This window comes from Entelurus aequoreus, linkage group LG09, assembly GCF_033978785.1.
Source record: "Entelurus aequoreus isolate RoL-2023_Sb linkage group LG09, RoL_Eaeq_v1.1, whole genome shotgun sequence".
Lineage (NCBI taxonomy): Eukaryota > Metazoa > Chordata > Actinopteri > Syngnathiformes > Syngnathidae > Entelurus > Entelurus aequoreus.
Genome location: NC_084739.1, coordinates 81,274,021 through 81,299,024, shown reverse-complemented (window position 1 = coordinate 81,299,024; position 25,004 = coordinate 81,274,021). Strand labels below are relative to the sequence as shown.

The window sequence follows — 25,004 nt, the reverse complement described above, 5'->3', positions numbered from 1 at the left end:
AGTCGAGAGGCTCTTATTCTCGGCTATGTTCGTCTTTCCTGTGGAGTGTGTCGAAGGAGCGTATTAACACCTTCTGGCCCAACAGGTCTATAGCCGACTGGCTGAAGCCTCCAGACACTTGGTTTCTGTTGGATTTCATCAAACCTGAGTTTCTTCTTTTGAGGGTTAGTACAGCGTTAACGGTGTGAGATCATTTGTGCCATTGTATCCCTCCTAGCAAAACAGTTTGTTGTCGTTTTGCTCTCACAGACTCTGGCTAGGTGCATCATTATGTGGGATGACATCCTCCCCAATACGGAGTGGGTTAAAAGTAATATACCAAAGGTAAGAAAATGTGCACATAAATGATTTGCTTTGTCAAATGTTGTTAACTGTGTGGGTTTTGTTGTTTGTTGCTCAGATCATAAGGGGGACTTTGGACTCTTCACAAGACATCAACATGGAGACGAGGACGTGAGTGTCTAGGCCATTTTGGGCCCGTTTCCACCAAATCAAAACCACAGAACCAATTTGATCACTATATTGAAGTCATACAGTATTTTTGAACTTATTGTCATGTTACACTAGTACATCGTTCTTTTTTCATGTTAGTCCTTTCTTTTTCTAGTTGTTCCCTTCCACCTGTCGCCACCTGACAGTCAAAATCCACCTTTGCTGGATTTTTGTTTTGTGATCTGTTGTATTGTCACCAGTGTTAGGCAAACTACTTTGAAAAATAAATATTTATAGTTAATACAGGGATTGAGTGTACTTTGGTGGCTGTATCTCCCCTTGTCCACACACAGGGTATTGTGGGATTACGTGATGATCACTTCATTGAATTGTTGTTAATTATTCCCTGTTGTAGTTCAACTTGTGTGTGTGTGTTGGTAACGCTGTTATTATGTAACGGTATTGTGTCTAACACTGCTTTTCACACCTCTCCTTTTCTTCCATGTTTCTCCTTTACTAAGTATTTCCATGGTTCCGTACATTTTCTCTATACTATCTACAACTTGTTTATGCTGCTGTGTTAAGGCGAGCTCTGTCGTCCCCCTTCAAATCCTTTGTGTAGCGTGATGTATGCCTAAAAAAAAAAGCTAACCTTCCGTAGCAGCGACAGGGCACAGGCCGTATTTGGTTGGCTTTTAGGACTTGTCCTGTGTTAATGCGATTTAATTAAGAGGTATACTGCTCTCCCTTGCAAAAATGCCTTCTTTGTTTACAATTTAAAGGCCTACTGAAATGAAATGTTTTTATTTAAACGGGGATAGCAGATCTATTCTATGTGTCATACTTGATCATTTCGCGATATTGCCATATTTTTGCTGAAAGGATTTAGTATAGAACAACGACGATAAAGATCGCAACTTTTGGTATCTGATAAAAAAAAGGCTTGCCCCTACCGGAAGTAGCGTGACGTAGTCAGTTGAACATATACGCAAAGTTCCCTATTGTTTACAATGATGGCCGCATGAAGTGAGAGAGATTCGGACCGAGAAAGCGACAATTTCCCCATTAATTTGAGCGAGGATGAAAGATTTGTGGATGAGTAAAGTGCAAGTGAAGGACTAGTGGGGAGTTGAAGCTATTCAGATAGGGAAGATGCTGTGAGAGCCGGGGGTGACCTGATATTCAGCTGCGAATGACTACAACAGTAAATAAACACAAGACATATATATACTCTATTAGCCACAACACAACCAGGCTTATATTTAATATGCCACAAATTAATCCTGCATAAAAACACCTCAGTGTTTGTTATGCTAGCTCCTAGCTCCTATGCTAGCTCCTAGCTCCATATAAGCCGCCAATCCAATTCAAACACCTGCACAACACACACAATCACTCAGCCCAAAAGACAGTTCACCTAACCCAAGGTTCATAAAGCTTATATATTTAAACAAAGTAACGTACGTGACGCGCACGTACTGGCAAGCGATCAAATGTTTGGAAGCGCAGCTGCTACTCACGGTACCTGGTATTCAGCTGGGAATGATTAAAACAGTAAATAAACACAAGACATATAAATACTCTATTAGCCACAACACAACCAGGCTTATATTTAATATGCCACAAATTAATCCTGCATAAAAACACCTACGTGTTTGTTATGCTAGCTCCTAGCTCCTCTGCTAGCTCCTAGCTCCATAGAACACGCCAATACAATTCAAACACCTGATCAACACACACGATCACTCAGCCCAAAAGACCGTTCACCTAACCCAAGGTTCATAAAGCTTATATATTTAAACAAAGTTACGTACGTGACGCGCACGTACGGTCAAGCGATCAAATGTTTGGAAGCCAAAGCTGCATACTCACAGTAGCACGTATGCGTCTTTGTCATCCAAATCAAAGTAATCCTGGTAAGAGTCTGTGTTGTCCCAGTTCTCTACAGGCGTCTGTGTATCGAAGTCAAAAGTCCTCCTGGTTAGAGTCTCTGTTATCCGAGTTCTTCCATCTTGACTGCATCTTTCGGGAATGTAAACAAAGAAGCGTCGGCTGTGTACGTGTTGCTGCTGACTTCCCTCGCAAAATAGACGCTTCGCACCGACAACTTTCTTCTTTGCTTGCTCAGCTTCTTTTTCCATAATGCAATGAACATAATTGCAACAGATTCACCAACACAGATGTCCAGAATACACCCAGAATGAGATGAAAACAGCTATTTCGTATTGGCTTCAATGTGGAAGCCATACCCGTGTTCCCCGGGCTACGTCACGCGCATACGTCATCCTCAGAGGCGTTTCGAACCGGAAGTTTAGCGGCAAATTTAAAATTGCACTTTATAAGTTAACCCGGCCGTATTGGCATGTGTTGCAATGTTAAGATTTCATCATTGATATATAAACTATCAGACTGCGTGGTCGTTAGTAGTGGGTTTCAGTAGGCCTTTAAAGTATTTTATCACAGAACCAGTTCCAATATCACTCAATCCCTCTATAGTTACTAGGGGTGTCAAATTGTTTTTATTTTTGTATGAATCGCGGTTCTTACCTGTAACAATTCTTAATCAATTTTAAAAAAATCCAAAATAGATTAAAAAAAAAATATATATATATATATATATATATATATATTGTTGATGTAGATGCCCATATTTGGTGTACAGAATTACTTTAGAAAAGAAAAGTGTGGGATTCTTCTCTTGTAGCCTTATTTGTATTTGACTTTATTAAATGTTTGGATAGAATTTTATTAAACAAAACCATTTTTCTTTTAAAGTAATATAGACAATTATCAGGTTTTTTTAATCTATTTTATGGAGGAATGCAGTTAATCACAGAACTGCCACCCAATGTTCATAAAAAAGTATTGATTTTGAATCAAGACTTATTTTGAATCGAATCGTGTGGTTCCCAAAGGTTCACAGCCCTACTAGTTACCATTGTTTATTAGCAACTAAGGAAACTAAGAAACTAAATCATGACAAGTAAAGTGTCATGGTTTTTTACCAGAAAACACAGTCCCTAGAATTGAATGGCTGATGAAAAACTGGGAAAACTCAAGGACAGCGTAGTGACGACAGTACACAGAAGTTTGAGACCCACACAAATAGGGTTAAAAGAACCACATGCGGCTCCTGAGACCCCTGATCTCGGCCTTAGGGTTTTAATAACTGCTGCTTTTCACAATATAATTAAACATCTCCACTCAAAATTATCCACAAAGTCAGGGAAGTTGTTGTGTGCAGACTTGTATCGTAACGTGATCGTGGGCTGAAGCAGCTGTGTGTAGTGTAGTGTCAGCTTGGAGCAAAGGTAAGGGGTGTCAACAACGCACAATAGAAGTCACCTGTTGTGGCTGCGTCCTTAATCTGTACTTTGCTAGCAGTATACTCAGTGATGTCATTTTGTTTCCCTCTCTTAGCCAAGCGCAGGACTACATCACAGCAGGTGCTTGCATGGCGTTGGGATTGCGCTTCGCCGGCTCCGCCAACTCCGACGCCTTCGACTGCCTGTACGAGTTTGCCAAGAGCTTCATGAAGGCCATGTCCCTTTCCGGTGCAGCTGCTGCGGTAAGTGTTTACACCTTCAGACAGTCCCAGTCCTCAAAATGTGCTTTTTCTCACGACAACCGCTCCGGGTCCCGCAGCAGCCAGGTTACTACAACCTGCAGACCGCCTTGTCCATGATCCTGCTGTCCATGTCCATGGTGATGTCCGGCACTGGCGACTTGAAGGTGCTGCAGCTCTGTCGCTTCCTGCACTACCGAACCGGCGGCGAGATGAACTATGGCTTCCACATGGCTCATCACATGACACTTGGCATGCTCTTCCTGGGAGGAGGGAGGTAAGATGACAAGACAATTTCACAATTTACACACAGCCATATTTATTACTGTATTTTTCATACTATAAAGCGCACCGGTATATAAGACGCACCAATTAAATTTTTGGGAAACATTTTCCCCCATATATTAGCCGCAGTTGACTATAAGCCACAGATATATATGTTGCGAAATTAGTCATTTACTCAGAAATATTTTGTAAATGTTATTTACATACCTTAATTGTTCCCAAACGGTGTCTATAATACAACAGTTAAATGGTTGATCAAACAAAACAGAAGTCATAGTTATGGACCCACTAGCTGCTGAAGCGAGCTCTCAGCTAAATAGACTCACCAACTCCACATTGACGTCTTGGTGAATTTACTGTCAAAAGGTTTTAAAACTGAAACAATACAAAAATAATGCCATTGTACCGTAATTTCCGTACTATAAGCCGCACCTGCCTATAAGCCGCACCAGCTAAATTTAGGGGAAAATACAGATTGCTCTATATATATGCCGCACCCGACTATAAGCCGCAGGCAGTTTGATGTGTAATTACCGTAGTATATAGGGGTTCCTGCTACCACGGAGGGGATTGTCGGGACAGAGATGACTGTTTGGGAACGCTAAGCGTCCCATTTATTAACAATAAATCTTTCAATCATTCAATCAAACTTTCACATCTTTGACATGGCGAACAGCATTCGTGCAGAGTACAAATAATACAACGGTATTACCGGTAGTCAGTCTTTAATCATTGTGTCATCGTCTTCCTCCTGCGTACTAAAACCACCGAAATCCTCTTCGTCGGTGTCGGAGAAGAACAGGTCCAAAATGGCGTCGTCAGCCAAGTCAAGGGTACGTGCAGCAGCTCTATTTCCTTCTTTGACAGCCAGATCGATTGCCTTTAACTTAAAAGCAGCATCATATGCACTTCTCCGTTTGTTTTCCATATTGAGGGTGTTTGCATGAACACTTCCTTCGCGCAAACTGTCGCTGACGCTCTCCTACTCTTTGTTTTGCTCTCGGTAGTGCGCGCCCCTGGTTACCGTAAGCTGTAAAAAAAATCCGTAAAAAAGCCGCACCGTCGTAAAAGCCGCAGGGACCAAAACGAGGGGAAAAAGTAGCGGTTTATAGTCCGGAAATTACGGTAAGTTAATACTACTAATACAGACACTCCTAAGCGTATTAGCATATTAGCTAATGCTAATAACACTAGCTTCATTACTTTACGAATATACATAAACACTCCTACAGACATCACAGTTTAGTAAGCACAAATTGTTTGTTATATTGTAAAACTTACAAACGTTGCTTGGAGTGATGAATGAAGAATCTTTTCGAGTAGAAAGGCTATAGACGGCTAGCAGACGGAACTTACTTACGGTTGAAAACTCTCAGAAGAAGAGCACTGCAGCACCTACAGTGAAGAAAGTCGTCCGACAGATGGTGCCATAGCACAAACAATAACACACATTTTCAGTGTAGTTGCTTGTTTTTTTTTCTTTCCATAAATTAGCCGCACCGTTATATAAAGCAGCTGGGTTCAAAGTGTAGGAAAAAACTAGCGGCTTATATTCCAGAATTTATAGTGTATTATATTAACACAGATTACTTTTTGGTAACGGTTTAGTTTTTTCTAACATGCTTAACAGTTAGAAGGAAGTACATTGTGTTTATACAATTCAACATGTCCGAAAAGAAGTAGGAAGAAACCGAGCTGATTTAATCCTACACTGTCTTTGAGCAATTACTGATTGGCTGTTCACGTCAGGTAATTAGCATGTAACAAGTTATTAGAGAAAATGTATCAAAATGTAATAAAAGAGTGAATGCATGGGGTATCGGACCGTCTGATTGTGGCGGTCCACTCCCTGTATGTTCGGTGTCAGAGCCAGGTCCGCATTGCAGGCAGTAAGTTGGATGCGTTTCCAGTGAGGGTTGGACTCTGCCAGGGCTGTCCTTTGTCACCGATTCTGTTCATAATTTTTATGGACAAAATTTCTAGACGCAGTCAGGGTGTTGAGGAGATCCGGTTTGGTGGCTGTAGGATTAGGTCTCTGCTTTAGCTTCATCTGGCCAGGATCTTCAGCTCTCATTGGATCGGTTCGCAGCTGAATGTGAAGCGACTGGGATGAGAATCAGAACCTCCAAGTCCGAGTCCATAGTTCTCGCCCGGAAAAGGGTCGAGTGCCACCACCGGGTTGGGGAAGAGATCTTGCCCTAAGTGGAGGAGTTCAAATACCTCAGAGTTTTGTTCACGAGTGAGGGAAGAGTGGATCGTGAGATCAAAAGTGCAGTGTCTGCAATGATGCCAACCCTGTATCGGTCCGTCATGGTGAAGAAGGAGCTGAGCCGGAAGGCAAAGCTTTCAATTTACCGGTCGATCTACGTTCCCATCCTCACTGGTCATGAGCTTTGGGTTATGACCAAAAGGACAATATCACGGGTACAAGTGGCCAAAATTTTGGATTCCCTGGGAGGAGCTGGACGAAGTGATTAGGGAGAGGGAAGTCTGGGCTTCTCTGCTTAGGCTGCTGCCCCCGCGACCCGACCTTGTATATGCGGAAGAAGATGGATTGATGGAAGGACTTACTATGACGTTTTTTTCACTGGAAGGGGCGGTGCAAAAACAGACTTATTAGGACGCCGTCTTATAAATGAGACCACTCTGCTGCTCAGTTATATCACTATGCATTTATAGGAGTGGCCCTTTTTACATGATCAAAAAATGTCATCTTTACCCTTGATGTTGGTTGCGGCCTCTTTAACGGCTTGTACCAAGCATGCAGCCAATGTAGATCACACCACGTTCTGATCGTTTCACAATGTCTGATTTCACTTAATTTTTTACTTTCACTTCCCTTTTCTTTGATGCACTGCCATCAGAAGAGTCAGCCTCACACTCAGGTGACATAATGAAGAGAAAAAAGTTCACTAAAAAGAACAAAAGTGACATCTTCCGTAGCATGTTCTTTTTCTTTTTGTACATTTTTGGGTGAACATCATAACCACTAAACATCCTAACATGAGGACTGCATATAAATGATATATATTATGTTATTGAATTATGAAATAATAAACTATTTAGACAAAATAATAACAACAGCTACTGTGGTTCAGCATTCTTTTATTTAGTCTTCAAAGCAAAACCTGTCCTTACTTTTTGAGTGCATGACGCCTTATACACATTTTCTGTTTTGCATTGTTTGAAAGTGATATCAAAGGTTGACCATACTCACACAAAGGTGCCATACAGCCAACATCTGATTGACCTTTTGGGCTGAATTCCTCTCCTATTTATTTTGACTCTATTAGCTGGCGGATAAGTTTGAATGTCACTCGCCATATAACACGAATATGGGTCCACAGGGGTCAACGAGTGAAGCTGAAAAGTGAAACCCTGCCAGTCATTGTTGCATTTTCGACTAATTTTGCTCCCTTCATTCAGTCTGCTTTCACTCAATGCCGAGTTCATGTTTGTTTTGTTAACATTATCGTTTCGTCTTGTCACCATTCCCTGTTTGTTTTCCCACCGCTGCTTTACCTCTAACCTGCTCACACCCTCCCGCAGATTTATAATGGTTTGTCTCACAGTTTCATTTGGACCGTTCACATGATCTCTTTCACTAAATCTGTCTGATGCACTTGTGATTGATTTGTCTTTTCACCGTCGTCCATTTAGCATTTGTGGGGTGCTGATGATTCCATAAACAACGTCTGTTTAGCATCACCATTTACATGATAAGTGTTAAAAAGCATGTGACTGAGAACAGATGTTAAACACACTTCAGGCAGCCATTTCGGAGAAACAACTATTAAACTAAGCTGACAAGTAACCTCTCATGTGTGACCTAACCTTTTCCCTTCATGTTTAATAGTAGTGGCTCTTTAGGTAAAAGCACACACTTGAACACCAGCTGCTATTATGGTGGAGAGGCTCAATTGTGGCTCGTGATGACGCAACACATAACTGCTTTTATTATCAAAACAGAGCCAGAAAACAACAGTGGTATAACTTAAAATCTGTCCTTATCTGAGTATGATGTGTGCGCACATTTTTTGGTATGTTTCTTCTGCCGCTTGTGGCTTGCTCTTAGGGATATTTTATTGAGAAGAATGATGTTGGTTTCTTTTATACATTTTGTAGGTACAACTTGAGCACCTCCAACTCGGCCATTGCTGCTCTGCTGTGTGCCTTCTACCCACACTTCCCCTCACACAGCACTGACAACCGGTGAGACACACATACAAACAATATCAATAAAATATTACAATGACTACTGATAATAAAAAATAATACTATATGCTGAGATAGGCTCCAGCACACCCCGCGACCCCGAAGGGAATAAGCGGTAGAAAATGGATGGATGGATGGACTATTGGTACATGCTTCTGCCTTTCATGGCAGGGAGCAAGGATTCGATTCCTGTCGAGAGGATGCGTCAGGAAGGGAATCCGGGGTAAAACGAAGACAAACACATTCATGCGATTAACTCGATGGGACGACAAAACCCGAAAGTGGGGGGAAAACATATGAGCACTGTTCTCGGTAATAGCAATAATAATTTAATCGAGCAATTATCTTAGTGATAAATAATAGATACAATACTGGTATATCAAATGTATATATACTGTATTTATTATTTTCTCCAAGAATTTTCAAAGTAAAAAATGTTCTATTAACTTGAATTTAAATTCATACAATAACGGAGTTAGAAGAAATTAAGTGGGAATAAACTTGACACAAATTGTTTGTTTGATGTAATAGTTGTAATCATTGTAGTGTTTTAAAACGAAGACAAAGTCCAACTTTGTATTTTTTTTTTACATTGCTTTTTATTTTTTTTCCTTTTTTTAAAACTTTTTTAGGAAAAGGAAATAAATAGTATGTCAGTTTGTATCTGGTTTTGGCAATAACAAACAATTATATAGTATGTTTGTACATATTTTGATATATTTAAAATTATTATTAATTATGTATTTTAAATACATTTTACTATTGTATGAGTTAGGCTCCAGCACCCCCCGTGACCCCGAAAGGGACAAGCAGTAGAAAATGGAGGGATAGATGGATGGATATTTAATTTTAGTTAGTAATGTTTTCAGATCAAATCAAACATTTTATATAGCACATTTTATACACAAGCTAGGGGCAAACAAAGTGCTGTACAAAAAAAAAGAAAAGAAGAGAAGACAACACACAGCACTATTGACATTAACAAAACGAAACATGGCATGGCACTGAGGATTTGAGGAAAAACGCCACCTTTTAGGCGTCCACATCGGAAAATAACAAAAATTAATGCCATCTAAAAAAGTAGTATGAAGCATATGATAAAATATGTGTAAAAATAAGAAATACATTATTAATTTAATAAAAATGTAACGTTGACAGAATATTAGTAGTAATATCAATAATTAATATAGAAAACAACACAATTCATAATAAACAACGTAAGAGTTTTACATGATAAGTAAAAAGCTTGATTAAAAAGGTGTGTCTTTAGCCTTTTTTTGTTTTGTAGATAAAATATATTTCGTTCCCAATAGTTCCAAATAACATTTAAGTGTAAAACCTGGACTTGGCCGAAATGAGTTTCCTCCGCCGGGTGGCGGGGCTCTCCCTTAGAGATAGGGTGAGAACCTCTGCCATCCGGGGGGAGCTCAAAGTAAAGCTGCTGCTCCTCCACATCGAGAGGAGCCAGATGAGGTGGTTCGGGCATCTGGTCAGGATGCCACCCGAACGCCTCCCTAGGGAGGTGTTTAGGGCACGTCTGACCGGTAGGAGGCCACAGGGAAGACCCAGGACACGCTGGGAAGACTATGTCTCCCAGCTGGCCTGGGAACGCCTCGGGATCCCCCAGGAGGAGCTGGACGAAGTGGCTGGGGAGAGGGAAGTCTGGGCTTCCCTGCTTAAGCTGCTGCCCCCGCGACCCGACCTCGGATAAGCGGAAGAAGAAGGATGGATGGATGGATGCTAGATGTTTTGTGGTCCGTTTTCACCCTCTCACATTGAATGTGTAAATCCTTTTAAGAATACATACTGATCAGGAGAAAAATCCATGTGGATTTAGTATGGAGTAAGAAAGTGCAAACAAACCCACTCTGTTACACATATGCCTCCCTTGGTGAAAGCAATTAAGGCATTTAGTCACACAGGAGACATGCCAGTCTTTATTGCATTCGTGTTCTAGCAGCTCGTAGTAAAGACTGTTTTGTTGATTTTGTTGTTGCAGCTACCATCTGCAGGCTCTCAGGCACCTCACCGTGCTGGCGGCCGAACCCCGCCTGCTGGTCCCTGTGGACGTGGACTCCCTCAAACCCTGTTACGCCCTTTTGGAAGTCACCTATAAGGTTAGGGAGCCAGCTGAGCCAGTTTCCCTCTATAGGGTGGGACAGTCGGTGTCGGGATGTTGCAAGATGAGTTTGCACAAGTAGAAAAAAATTGTTTGAGTCAACGATAATTCTATTGAAACATTTGACATACTTCCTCTTTGTAGTGGGGTCAAATTTGCTCATGGGGGACACTTCCTCCTAGGTAAGCAAGTCATGTGCAACATGTGCTGGTTTCACTTCACCCACTAATCGTGCCAGAAAATTTAGCATTCAGTCCAAAGTAGCTCTAGGCTGCTGATTCTCTGTATTATTGGGATATTATCTAAAATATATATATATTACAATTCCATGATTACTCATTTTGAAACTCGTCATTTTTTCAGATGAAGTACAAATTCTAGTGTGAACCGCACTTGTATTCATGTAAGCCAGAAAAACTACATCATTCCCAACATAAAAGCTTGTTGGATCCCACACATTTCTTTTTTTTTTTTTTTAAATAATTGTAGTTTTTATTGGATTCAACAAACAAAATAGCATTTGATGAGAGTGGCATCAGCTTGTTGCTGCAACTTGTGTTGTGGTCCTTTATTAAATCAGCACCGATGTTACTCAGATACAAAAAAGTGTTGTTAAAACAAAATAATCCATGACTATTAAAACAGTAATTTTTAAAACAACATTTAACCTACTTTTGTTCGACATGCATTGATGCATTTCCTTATAATGCACTTATCACCATGGCATTAACATGCCCAATAAGGAGTGAAACCTATTCAATATTACCGCGCATTTATTATATTTGTAGTAGTATAATCATAATAACTTATAGTAATGTACTGTACTACATAGTGACACAAGCCGTACTGTGTTTCGCCTTTCGTAATGAAACACCAATGTCGCTCTTGTTGCAGGAGACCAGGTGGTACGCCGAGACGACGGTGGAGCTGATGGCTCCCACTATGCTGCCTGAGCTGCACCTTCTCAGACGGGTAAAAAAACAAAACAAAACCCGACTAGGTGCACCAAGCTTGGGAACACACGTATACTTTCACAGTGTGGATAAATCAAGCAGGCCTTGATGTCTTGTTCTGACCCTCTTGCAGGTCCGAGTGAAAGGTCCTCGCTACTGGGAGCTTTCTATAGACTTGAACAAAGGCGCCCAGCATCTCAAGTGAGCAGCGATGAGAAAATTACACAGTTCTCTCATGTTGATTTAGGTTTCACATCTCTCCCATATTGCAACAGGTCGGTCCTCTCCAGGAATGGGGTTTTGTATGTGAAACTCAGAGCCGGACAGTTGTCCTACAAAGACGACCCTCAGGGATGGAAAAGCCTGCCAACGTCAGCCATCAACCAGCGCAACTCTGGAGTCAGAGCCTTTAAGGTGACTAATAATGCTCTATACAGTGTCTACGGAAAGTATTTACAGCAATTCACTTTTTACACATTTTGTTTTGTTACAGCCTTATTTCAAACTGGAATACATTCATTTTTGTCCTCAAAATTCTACGGACAATACCCCATAATGACAATGTGAAAAGGTTGTTTTTTTTAATTGCAAATTTATTAAAAATACAAAAATCACATGTTCATAATTATTCACTACTTTGTCGATGCACATTTTGGCATAAATTACAGCCTCAAGTCTTTTTGAATATGATGCCACAAGGGTGGCACAACTATCTTTGGGCAGTTTGGCCCATTCCTCTCTGCAGCACCTCTCAAGCTCCATCAGGTTGGATGGGAAGCGTTGGTTTTCATCCAGCATGTACATTGGTGCATTCATCTTAGTCTAGTCAGGGAGGTGAGCAAGAACCCCATGGTCACTCTGTCAGAGCTACAGCATTCCTCTGTAAAGAGAGGAGAACCTTCCAGAAGGACAACCACCTCTGCAGCAGACCACCAATCAGGCCTGTATGTTAGAGTGGCCAAACTGAAGCCATTTCTTACTAACATGTTTGCCAAAATGCATCTGAAAGACTCTCAGACCATGAGAAACAAAATTCTCTGGTCTGATGCGACAAAGATTGAACTCTTAGGCGTGAATGCCAGACATCATGTTTGGAGGAAACCAGGCACCGCTCATCACCAGGCCAATACCGTCCCTACAGTGAAGCATGGTGGTGGCACCATCATGCTGTGGGGATGTTTTTCAGTGGCAGAAACTGGGGGACTCGTCAGGTTAGAGAGAAAGATGAATGCAGCAATGGACAAAGACGTCCTGGATGAAAACCAACGCTTCCCATCCAACCTGGTGGAGCTTGGGAGGTGCTGCAAAGAGAACGAGGCGAAACTGCCTAAAGATAGGTGTGCCACGCTTGTGGCATTGTATTAAAAAATACTTGAGGCTGTAATTGCTCCCAAAGGTGCATCAACAAAGCAAAGGCTGTGAATACTTATGTACCGTATTTTCCGCACTATAAGGCGCACCTAAAAACCTCCAATTTTCTCAAAAGCTGACAGTGCGCCTTATAATCCGGTGCGCGTTATATATGGACCAATATTGAGCCACAACAGGTCTCGCAACCCCAGCCTCTACTGTAGCGTCTATTCTATGCGCCTTATAATGCGGTGCGCCTTATATATGAACAACGTTTTAAAATAGGCCATTCATTGAAGGTGCGCCTTATAATCCGGTGCGCCTTATAGTGCGGAAAATACGGTACATGTGAATATTTTGCACTTTTATTTTTATTACATTAAATAAAAAAACTTTTCACAATCAAATGGGGTATCGTCTGTAGAATGTCGAGCACAAAATTAATTTGTGCTATTTTGTAATAAGGCTGTAACATATGAAATTATTTAGATTTTTTTTCAAATTTTGTTTTACCTTTAACTAATTTTACCAACATAGTGTGTGTGTTTTGTGTAAATAATAACCTTTTTAAAATGTCTGTTAATTTTTAATGTCTGTTAACATAACATAACCGTGCCAATGGGTGTTTTAAATGCAAAGCGCTTACGTAGGGTATTTTTTAAAACCTTTATTTTGTTATCAATGTTATTGTGAAGGCTGAAAGTGTACTGCAGTTCTTTTGGGAGCTTAACGGCTGCTGTGTTTTTTGGAGAGTGTAGAAAATAATACAAAAAGAATGCCTCTGAAGTTACAGCTGTTGTCCTGTCTGTACATTGTGCTAGCATCGGTGGTCTCGTCCACAACAACACAAGCAGATGAGATGTGTGGCAGTAGTATGGGTTGTTCTGGCTACTAATAGCTTCATAGTTAATTCACATACTTAGACATTGTTTTAGTTTGGGAGGGGGGCGGTTGAGTGCTTCAGGGATGAATGAGCGGTCCCGGACACATTTTCCCAGATAAATGTTCTGTGTCCTTACGCAGCATTTCACATTTATGTCTTTCTGTGATATTCTGCGTAACAGTAGCTCTTTTATTATTCCAGAAGTCATTGGCCCTACTTTTATTTCTACCAATTATTTTCTTATTGAAACAAAATCTGAACACATTAGATCAGGGGTGTCCAAATTTTTTCCACTGACGGCCGCACACTGAATAATGAAAACATGCGGGGGCCATTTTGATATATTTCATTTTTAAAACCAATACAATATATAGTAACCATGATGGCTCCCCGTAGTTTTGGTGAATGTTAAAGGTCCCAGGGACCCAAAAGTGTCTCAGTCATTAAAGGGTTAAAAACAAGTCATATATAAAAATGTTTTTAATTTTAATGCTAAAATATCTATTGAACAACTTCAGATATATCCGTTGACATTAAGTTTTACTTTTGTTATGTTTTATGCCCTTTTTGTCAAGGCAACCCCTGTTTTTTAATGATAAAATATGTGGATGGACTGGAATATTTAATAATAATAATAATAAGTATTTAGAGCCTAAATAGGTAAATAATTCATAACAACATTGCTTTTAATTCATTATTATTTTTTAAACAATGAAAGTTTAGAAAAAAATCTGACTAAATGTCTCGGGATCCAAAAGTCCCGCACTCATAAAAGTGTTAAAAATAAGTCATATGTCAATATATATTATATTTACTTTCAACACTTAAATCTCTGGATCTACTTCAGACCTCTCCGTCGATTATAATGTTATTATATTCTATTATTTTTCGAGCAATGCCAGTTTTTAAGTAAAAAACTGCCTGCATGGCAGCTTTGTGTTATTAGTGTCAATATTGCAACATTTCTTTGTTACCTTGCACCTGTTTGCTCTTTTATTCCACTTTTTATGTTTTTTGCCACATGCCTTTCAAAATTTAGCTGCGGACCTCACTTTGTACACCCCTGGTTTAGACAGTATGGGTTAGCATCTTAATGCTGTGCTGTCCGGATTAATGCATTTGAAGTGAAAAATGTTAGAGAAAATTGATGGATGGATGTTAGATTTTCTATATATCAAAGAGGTATTTGTTGCCATGTGTATGTTAAAGGCTTGTCATTCATGTGCACTGTGTTTTTTTTGTGCAGCTCGAGGCCATTTCTACCTTCACCTCCGAGCCCGCCCTGCTCTCTTTCGCCGAGTTCTTCTGCAAGGCGTCCGATGGAATGAAGCATGTGAGTTGAACACAAACACAATCCCTTGAGGCCACAAACAGGTACTGTAGGAAGCGGTGCGAGAGCTAACGTCTGCCTCATGATGGTGCTAGAGGTAAACTGCACTCTTTAATGGTCTCAGAGCTTCACTAAAACATAATGTAGCACATATTTCTTGTAGGTTAAAGATATGTCATTAAATTGTGCTGCTGGGGGAGCTAAACAACAGGAGAGAGCTTAAGATTCAGCCTGCTATGGTAATTTGCAGGTCATTATTTTATTGGCCTGTGGCAAATTCTAAGAATACAATTAAACAAGAAAACTATGAATAAAAAACAGCAACTAAAATTAAATAAATGAGATGGCGGGCTAAAGTTGACACTTTTCTACTAATAAAAATATGTCTTGTCAACTGTAACACAAAGGATTCGAAGCTGACATCTATAACTTTTAGCAAATCCAAGTTGAATTAGTTTACAAAATTTTAATTACCAAAACAGTTGCCCACATTTTTTAAGTCAGTGCCCCACTAGGCACTGATGCAAGTGGACTGTAACAATGGACTGTAACAGCCACAAGTGAAAATACAGTCCTTGGTTCATACTTAGCACATACATTTACCGTATATCGACAGTGTGGACCAACTCATTAAGTCCTCGTCCACCACATTATTATTATTACTTAAAAGTGCCCGCATAAGTCGACGCAACATAATTTTGGTCGCTTTTGTCGACAGGAAATATGGCAGCCAAATGGGTTCGTTTATCTTGGGTATGTGTTCTGCTATTGTTAACTTCCTCATTTTTGCTCAGCAGCTTGAAATGACAAGCGACATATTTACTGCCTAGTTACATATGCATTAAAACAGGCACACAGTGACTTCATATTCAGCGTTAAGTAAGCTTTAAAGTAAAATCATGGATTCTACCACAGAATGTAACAAAATGCATGCATTTATTTATTTATTTTTTATAAAGTAATTCCTTGTAATCTCAACTCAATACAATTACCCCAGCAACTCTGTTAGATAACAGCATAAACTATCATATTAAAACAAAACAATCTTAATTAAATTATGCATAAATGGAGAAAAATCATGTCAACAAACTTTTCGCTTAAAAAATATTTTATTATTACCTACAGTATTATCCTGATGTGTCTGGCCAAAGTCACAAGTAAATGTGCAATGGCTAGTTTCAATTTTGGTGATGTCGACGCCCCTAGGGCTGCCTGAGCAAAGCAGGTTCCATTGTACCAGGTAAACTAACAAATTTCAACAAATTAGACACAATATTGTTCTTGTTACAGCATGATAAGAATATGCTAAGATGCAGCCTGTTTTATATAAAACTTATAGAACATTTCAAAAATATCAAAATGGCGCAAGGCACCTTTGATTTTTTAGTATACTCCTGTTGTAAATAAACATGACAATAGGTTTTACAAGGACCATCCGTTTTAACTGAGGATGAATGTCATTTTGTAACGTGACACCGTTTAATCAAATTAATATGACAGAAATTGTGTCCGTTACACCTGATCCCCCTGGCGTGTCACATTTTTATACGCGTCTGAGCTGCAAAGTGGCGTGATATGTGACCACGTCTGGTTTTTCATATAAACAAGAGCCTAAAATCCCGTCTGGCCCTGCAGCGTTTTTTTAATCTGTTCAAACGGTACATCGCTTTTCTCGTCTTATCTTTCAAGTTTCATTTCCAAGATGCACACACACATAATGCGTGATGGATTGCCCTATAAACTGGATGTTTTGCTGCAATTGGAAATGTCCGATAATGGCTTTTTTGCCGATATTGTCCAACTCTTAATTACCGATTCCGATATCAACCGATACGATATATACAGTCGTGGAATTAACACATTATTATGCCTAATTTTGCTGGATGCATTAAACAATGTAACAAGGTTTTCCAAAATAAATCAACTTAAGTTATGGAAAAAAATGCCAACATGGCACTGCCATATTTATTATTGAAGTCACAAAGTGCATTCTTTTTTTTAACATGCCTCAAAACAGCAGCTTGGAATTTGGGACATGCTCTCCCTGAGAGAGCATGATGAGGTTGAGGTGGGGGGGGGGTAGCGGGGAGTGTATATTGTAGCGTCCCAGGAGGGGTTAGTGCTGCAAGGGGTTCTGGGTATTTGTTCTGTTGTGTTTATGTTGTGTTACGGTGCGGATGTTTTTCCCGAAATGTGTTTGTCATTCTTGTTTGGTGTGGGTTCACAGTGTGGCGCATATTTATATACATATATATATATATATATATAAGTATATATATATATATATGTATATATATTGTATATATATATATTGTTTGTATTATATGTATATATATATATATATTGTTTATACGGTCACCCTCAGTGTGACCTGTATGGCTGTTGACCAAGTATGCCTTGCATTCACTTGTGTGTTTGAAAAGCCGTAGATACTATGTGATTGGGCCGGCACGCAAAGGCAGTGCCTTTAAGGCACGCCTCCAATATTGTTGTCTGGATGGAAATCGGGAGAAATTCGGGAGAATGGTTGCCACGGGAGATTTTCGGGAGGGACACTGAAATTCGGGAGCAATTTTTTCCCAATGAAAGTATTGCTGTTCTGTTCCCTCAAAGCAAGTTCAGTTCATGTATTTGGAAAAATATGGTTTCTCTATGTGATTGGGTCCTCACTCTATTCGCAGCGAGAAGAGACAGTGGCGTTGTTCTCGACCATGCTGTACGAATGTGTTACACAAGAATGTCCCGAGATGCTGCCAACGTACATCGCTATTGAGCAGGTAACAACACACACGCACTGGGTGGTCCAAAAGAACAGGAAAGCGTGTCACTAATAGGGTCTCTCTGTCCTCCAGGTGGTAGGTGCTCTGTGTCGCGGGGAGCTGCAGCACAGCTTCTCACTCTGGCAGATGCGGCTGGTGTTGGACCTGTGGGACGGCAGGGTGCTCAGGCGCCCCGCCAACTGCCGCGATGCCTTGCTCTCCTCAGAGTTTTTACCCATCATGAAGAATAAGGTGGATGTGGCGCTGGATGGCTGGCACAAAGGTAAACAGCTCCAGTGGATTTACGAGCTTGTTCATTGGTACTTTTTTTAAATGTCCAACATCTACATGGAATGCTTTTAAAATTATATTGGATCTCAGTGCGTAAAGGGTAGATCTGCATTCCTTCCTCTTGGCCTACTCTGTTGCGTTTGGTCAGGGGCTAAGGTTTGGCAGTAACATTCTTATAATTTACCATGATGTAAAAATGTATTGGAAGATTGTTGTTGTCAAAAGTATAGCCTTGATGCTGGAACCTAAACCGTTAAAAAGTGTTTTATTTAAGACCTATCTGTAACACGCCATTTTGTGTGCCGGTAGCTTTAATGCTAATGAGCTGTGTTTGCCCATGCCCGTTTCCCAGAAAGCACTGCTGTTTACTTTTAGATGCCATATTTAAAGGCCTACTGAAAGCCACTACTACCGACCACACAGTCTGATAGTTTATATATCAATGATGAAATCTTAACATTGACGGCCGGGTTAGATTAGTAAAGTGCAATTTTAAATTTCCCGCAAAATATCCTGCTGAAAACGTCTCGGTATGATGACGTTTGCGCGTGACGTCACGGATTGTAGCGGACATTTTGGGACACCATTGTGGCCAGCTATTAAGTCGTCTGTTTTCATCGCAAAATTCCACAGTATTCCGGACATCTGTGTTGGTGAATCTTTTGCAATTTGTTTAATGAACAATGAAGACAGCAAAGAAGAAAGCTGTAGGTGGGATCGGTGTATTAGCGGCCGGCTGCAGCAACACAAACACGTAGCGGATACGTCGTAGCCGGTGTTTCATTGTTTACATTCCCGAACGATGACAGTCAAGCTTTACCATTGGCCTGGGACAACAGAGACTCTTACCAGGAGGACTTTGAGTTGGATACGCATGCTTGTGGAGATGGGACAACAGAGACTCTTACCAGGAGGACTTTGAGTTGGATACGCGCTACCGTGAGTGCGCAGCTGCGGCTTCCAAATATTTGATCGCTTGCCCGTACGTGCGTGCCGCTATGTGCATGTAAAGTACGTAACTTTGGGGAAATATATGTGCTGTATGAACTTTGCGGAGGTGAACGGTACTTTGGGCTGTGGGATTGAGTGTGTTGTGCGGGTGTTTGATTTGTATTGGCGGGTTATATGGACGGGAGGGGGGAGGTGTTTGCTATGCGGGATTAATTTGTGGGATATTAAATATAAGCCTGGTTGTGTTGTGGCTAAAACATCGTGGCCGGTTAGCTCAGTTGGTTAGAGCGGAGTATATATATGTCTTGTGTTTATTTACTGTTTTAGTCATTCCCAGCTGAATATCAGGTCCCGCCCGCCTCTCACAGCATCTTCCCTATCTGAATCGCTTCCACTGCCCTCTAGTCCTTCACTCTCACTTTCCTCACCCACAAATCTTTCATCCTTGCTCAAATTAATGGGGTAATCGTCGCTTTCTCGGTCCGAATCGCTCTCGCTGCTGGTGGCCATGATTGTAAACAATGTGCAGATGTGAGGAGCTCCACAACCTGTGACGTCACGCTACTTCCGGTACAGGCAAGGCTTTTTTATCAGCGACCAAAAGTTGCGAACTTTATCGTCGATGGTCTCTACTAAATCCTTTCAGCAAAAATATGGCAATATCACGAAATGATCAAGTATGACACATAGAATGGATCTGCTATCCCCGTTTAAATAAGAAAATCTCATTTCAGTAGGTCTTTAAGGAGTGGGACAGGACGACACAAACGTTAGCAGCGCTAGCATAGATATGTGACCTACAGTGCTAACATTATGCTCACTTTTGCAGAATCATGCTAGGTTAGCCTACTCACAGAAGAAAATGATTAAACTGACTGATGAATAACTGGCATAGCTCCAGGTGTCAACTTAGGAGTTTTAGCGAAACCTGCCTCTTTTTTTCCCCAGTGAAGTGTGTTATACTGTCTGAAACTGTATCATGTCCATGAGGAAGGCAGGTTTTCCTTCCGGACGACATGAAAATATTTTTTTATTAAGGCACCTTGAAGCAACATCACCTGCTATGGTCAGATATTAAGGGAGGAAGTAACACACTCTGAAGGATGCCCTTATGTGTTTGTTCCGCCAGACAACAGCTCAGCCTTGAGGTCCTACATGAGGGGCGAGACCCTCTCTGAGGACGCCCGCTCGCCCATGTTGGCCTGTTTCCTAGTATCCCGCTCCCTGCCTTATCTCAGGAACACACAACTGCATGGTTAGCGATAATTAACCTCACTGTCACCTTCCACCTGACCTCCAGGCCCGTTAAGTCACATCCTCTGTCCTTCTAGGCTGCACTTCATTCGGAGACTTGTTGTCCAGGAGCAGTAAGTTGGGAATCCAACTCAGAGACCTACTAAGACTCGCCCCTGTCCTCCTGGAAGGTGGACCTGACCTTCAGACGCTGCTAGCGCACTGAACATAATAACTCATAGCCTTAGTCTATTCGTTCTTCAGGACAGGAAGGCGTTGCTGCACTTCTTACAGGTAACTTAGCTGCTTGCCTCTGCGAGCATACGTTTGTGAATGAGGCCTGTTGTAATATAGTGTTTCTAGTTTTTTTTTCAAGGACTATGTTGTTGTTGTAAATATTATGTGGTAAAGTTGAAGGCCATTTTTTTTGCTCGGCAAAAGAAGTCAATGCGGCTTAAATGCCGATTGTTCATCTCGATCATGGGTGTCTAAAGTGCAGCCGGGGGGCTCTTTACGGCACGCAGCTTGTTTATTCATTGGCCACACATTCCACAGACAAAATTAAACACATTAAGAACAAAAATAACATTACATATGAAACAAAGAAAAACGGAAATGGCCAAATACCCTCAAAATACCATGAACATGTGTGCAATTTTTGTCAGCATTCACATGCGAGCAATATTTGGTAATTGTTTGGTATGTTAAAGCCCTCCAACATGTAGTTTAGTTTCCAGAATAATAATAAATATAATAGTAAGAATAACAATGAGTCTCTTTGTCACTTATACCTTAAAACACAAATGAGACTATTTTTTTCTTTACATGTGTCTATTAGCATGTCCCCCCAGGCCCACACTCTCCAGTGGAAAAAGTTTGGACCCCCCTGATCTGGAAGAAGCAGGCCTTTCTTCAAGTAGTCAAAAGGAGAATTAAACATCTCCACAGTTTACCATTAAACATGCTTTATTCTCACATTTGCAAAATGGTCTGGGGCTTCATTCCGGGTGCTTAACCCACTAGACGGCACTCGTAGTATTCCCTCGTCCAAAAATTGAACATATTCTGTGTCTTGGACTCTACTAAGGTGATAAATTAACAAATCGACGCCTTTAGATTGCTTTTATTGTGACACATTTGCCCACTAGTTGCGTAATGCTGCTTTCAAAACAACCTCCATGCCCATGCATGTGAAAAAGATTCCGGTTCACACACATTCACATGACGCAATCAAAACCCTTATTTTAATAATCATTTGTATATACTTGGTGAACTTCTTTCGTCTGTACAATTGTAATGTAATACATTATATACTACTATTTACCGTCATTTAAAAATTAATAGTTATTCATGATATGACTGTTTCTGAATTGTGACTTGTTACATTCTGCATTACTTTCACCAAAACAACTGCAATTGAACAGACGATTACAAGATATGACATCAAACACAGATTAGGGATAATAATTCTAAAATTCTCCAATTCCATAAAATTGTTCCACTTTTTCACTAATTAACCTTTTTGTTTTGGAGCCGCAGATGAAAATTAATGTGCAATACAATTTCAATACAGATTTTAATAGAATTAAAGTGCTAAAAATGTAATTACATTAAAATAAAACAGACACAGAATTAAAGAGTAAATTCCTAAAAAAAATACATTTTTCATACATTTTTTAAAATGTATTTTTTATTTTTCAAACAGAGCTGAAAAATAATATTAAAATATTTGTAAAATGGCCCCCCCCCAATAAAAATGTACTTTCACTTTCAGTCCTCCTGTAATCTTTGATGCCACATACAGTGTTTGACATGTACGCTGCCAAATGAGGACAAAAATATCTCCAAAAATCTAGTGATGGTCAAAACAGTGGATTTAAAGAGAAATGTACATGCCTTCGAGTCTTGCCCGGGTATAAAATTACCAACATTTTATGTGTAATTTTGTTACAATGATGATATGGAGGTTTGTACATAAAGACCATGTTTAATGCATTCCACAAGTCTTTTATGTACAGTAGACCTTTATTTAGTCTTAAGATTACAAAGTAATCATTTCTTAAAAAGACACAAAGCATAACTTTGAAAGGTGTGTGCATTCCACTAATGCGCTTAGAACTTCCCAGAGCGAGCTTGCGTTGAGAATCCAGAGTTGCTGGCATCTGTGAGAACATTCCTCTGCAAATGAGAGGCATGTAAACAAACAAGCAAGCGGCCCACACCCTGCTGGCTGGGCTAAGAGTCAAGACTTCTACTTTACTCCAGTAATGCTGCTCCATGCAACATTCTGCACTATACACTATCTCATTCACAGTTCTGTTAAGATAGTGAGACCTTCAACGGCTTGCTGAGCGTGGCGCTGACTGACAGTGCGTGCGTGTGCGCGGTTTCCTGGAAACACAAGTTATTTAATCTGGTTTTTAAGACTGCGTTAACACTTTTGTACTTCTGTCCCGACCTAAAATACTTGATCTTTGTCAAGGCCCCCAAAGGCTGAACAGTAAAGAACATATGCATAAAGTAAGGACTTGATTGGGCAGCTTTTGTGATTATTTCCAACAAAAATGTTGTCTGCTGGGTCAAGTATGTGGGTTATTTTTATATTCGTTTTTTTTACCACCAATATTTTATAAAAAAAACAAATTTCTAAAATATTACGGGTGTCCCAATTTGATACTGATATCGGTAGCATCGTATTATATCAGCTTGCATTAAAAATCGCCGATACAAGCAGTCCTGCAGCGGGTTTACTTGTGCAAGGCTGGACAGCCAGTTGACACCTAAATGTCCTCCAATATGCCCACAAGGTTGCTCTTTTCTTTTATTTTAGTCAAGTCATTTACAAAAGGTAAACATGGAAGGCTATAGGCTACTAGGAGCTAGCATCGACACAACAGCTAAGCACACAATAGCACACAAGCTAGACGAGTGTCCCTAATTTACTGCTTCTCAAATATTGTGGCGGGCCCCCATGGGGAGAGGCGGGTTGAGGTGTCAGGGGAGCCTGAGAGGCAAGGGACTTTGAGTATTTGCATCTTTTTTCATTCTTGGACAATACACAAGCCTTGATGGAGGTGGCAACAATGCTCAAATTAAACAGGCTCAACAAGGAAATATGTCCAAGTATACATACATAACCCTTCAGTTTACCAGTAATGAGGATATAAATAGATAGTGTCAGGTTCTCATTAGAAATTAAATTCAAGGTGTGTGTAAAAAAATGTCTCCGAAAGGGGGCATGACAGAAAATATTTGAGAACCACTGATCCAAGCGAAAGAAGTGTGCAACACAGACTTTGATCCTGTACTGGAGTTAGTAAAGGTATATTACATAGTAGTTTTTGTATTCACACAGAAATTCTCAAAAGTTTTTATAATCATCAGACCAGTACTTCTTATATCAAGCTCCAAAATTTCCATGTACTGTGTGTTGTTCGGCTCATTAATCTTTATTTTTAATTTTTTTTTATTATTACATTTTAAATGATCGTGTTAAGCCATAATTGAAGTCAAACTTTTATCAATTGTCCTGTCATATTCTGCAAACAATCTTTTATTTCCTCTATCTTGTCTGGTTTGTACTCATTTATTCCAATGTTTGCTTTTTGTTTTGCTGCAGCCACTAAAGGTTGAATATGCCTGCATACTTTTAATAACTTCCTTCTAAGAATTGATGAGTAGTTACAACACACCCTTGCGACACACTGTTGCTTCATACTTTAACCATGTTGTGTAGATCTTTAAAAAAAAAAAGTAAGAGTGCTTGCACTGACTAGCTGCAATCTTAAGTCTTGTTTCCTTATTTGTTCTAACTGGGAGGTCATTCTGGAACAGTTGGCGTTCTCCAAATGCATTAAATACCAGTCCAACTGCTTGGAGATGGGTAAGCAAAGAACATTGTGTTTAATAAAAGCACATAATAATCATAGCATTCTTTCATTCCTAACGACACTGAGCTTTTTCTGTGTGTTTGCAAACAACTTCATGCACACTGCGTCCAGTAAGACAACACGGGCTTTGTTTGTCGTCACAATAAGACAAGCTGGGAACATAGCTGGGAACTTTTCTCACGACGCAGCACGGGTGCGTTAAAGCGGTAATATTATGATTTTTTTTTTTACATGTAAAACACTTCCCTGTGGTCTGCATAACATGTATGTTGCATAGATCGGTGTTTTTCAACCTTTTTTTTTTTTTTGCCAAGGCACATTTTTTGCGTTGAAAAAATCCAGACGCACACCACCAGCAGAAATCTTTAAAAAAGGAGACTCAGTTGTCAGTAAAAAGTCCTTGTCACAATTGTTGGATATGACTTTAAACCATAACCAAGCATGCATCAATATAGCTCTTGTCTCAAAGTAGGTGTACTGTCACAACCTGTCACATCATGCAATGACTTATTTTGAGTTTTTTGCTGTTTTCCTGTGTGTAGTGTTTTAGTTCTTGTCTTCCGCTCCTATTTTGGTGGCTTTTTCTCTTTTTTTGGTATTTTCCTGGAGCAGTTTCATGTCTTCCTTTGAGCGATATTTCCCGCATCTACTTTGTTTTAGCAATCATTCTTTGTGGGGACATTGTTGATTGTCATGTCATGTTCGGATGTACATTGTGGACGCCGTCTTTGCTCCACTGTAAGTCTTT

The 25,004-nt window shown here is 40.2% G+C and overlaps 1 protein-coding gene across 3 annotated transcripts in view; it reads left to right on the top strand.

The window, feature by feature from the left end:
• anapc1 (anaphase promoting complex subunit 1) overlaps positions 1–22,482 on the top strand; it is a 67,976-nt gene extending 45,494 nt beyond the window's left edge. The window contains exons 39-54 of one of the 3 annotated variants that reach the window (XR_009827371.1): positions 86–164; positions 250–324; positions 401–453; positions 3,853–4,000; positions 4,078–4,274; positions 8,408–8,494; positions 10,497–10,614; positions 11,511–11,588; positions 11,703–11,770; positions 11,845–11,983; positions 15,049–15,135; positions 17,814–17,909; positions 17,985–18,174; positions 20,263–20,388; positions 20,465–20,660; positions 21,205–22,482. Coding sequence is in view for 2 of the 3 variants with exons in the window: in XM_062059562.1 (XP_061915546.1) it covers positions 86–164; positions 250–324; positions 401–453; positions 3,853–4,000; positions 4,078–4,274; positions 8,408–8,494; positions 10,497–10,614; positions 11,511–11,588; positions 11,703–11,770; positions 11,845–11,983; positions 15,049–15,135; positions 17,814–17,909; positions 17,985–18,174; positions 20,263–20,388; positions 20,465–20,592 (1,669 nt within the window). In the remaining variant the exon portion in view is untranslated. Of the gene's footprint in view, positions 1–85; positions 165–249; positions 325–400; positions 454–3,852; positions 4,001–4,077; positions 4,275–8,407; positions 8,495–10,496; positions 10,615–11,510; positions 11,589–11,702; positions 11,771–11,844; positions 11,984–15,048; positions 15,136–17,813; positions 17,910–17,984; positions 18,175–20,262; positions 20,389–20,464 lie in introns of all 3 variants that reach the window. The other 2 variants (XM_062059563.1, XM_062059562.1) reach the window with 2 other exon arrangements.
• Positions 22,483–25,004: the final 2,522 nt, after the last annotated feature.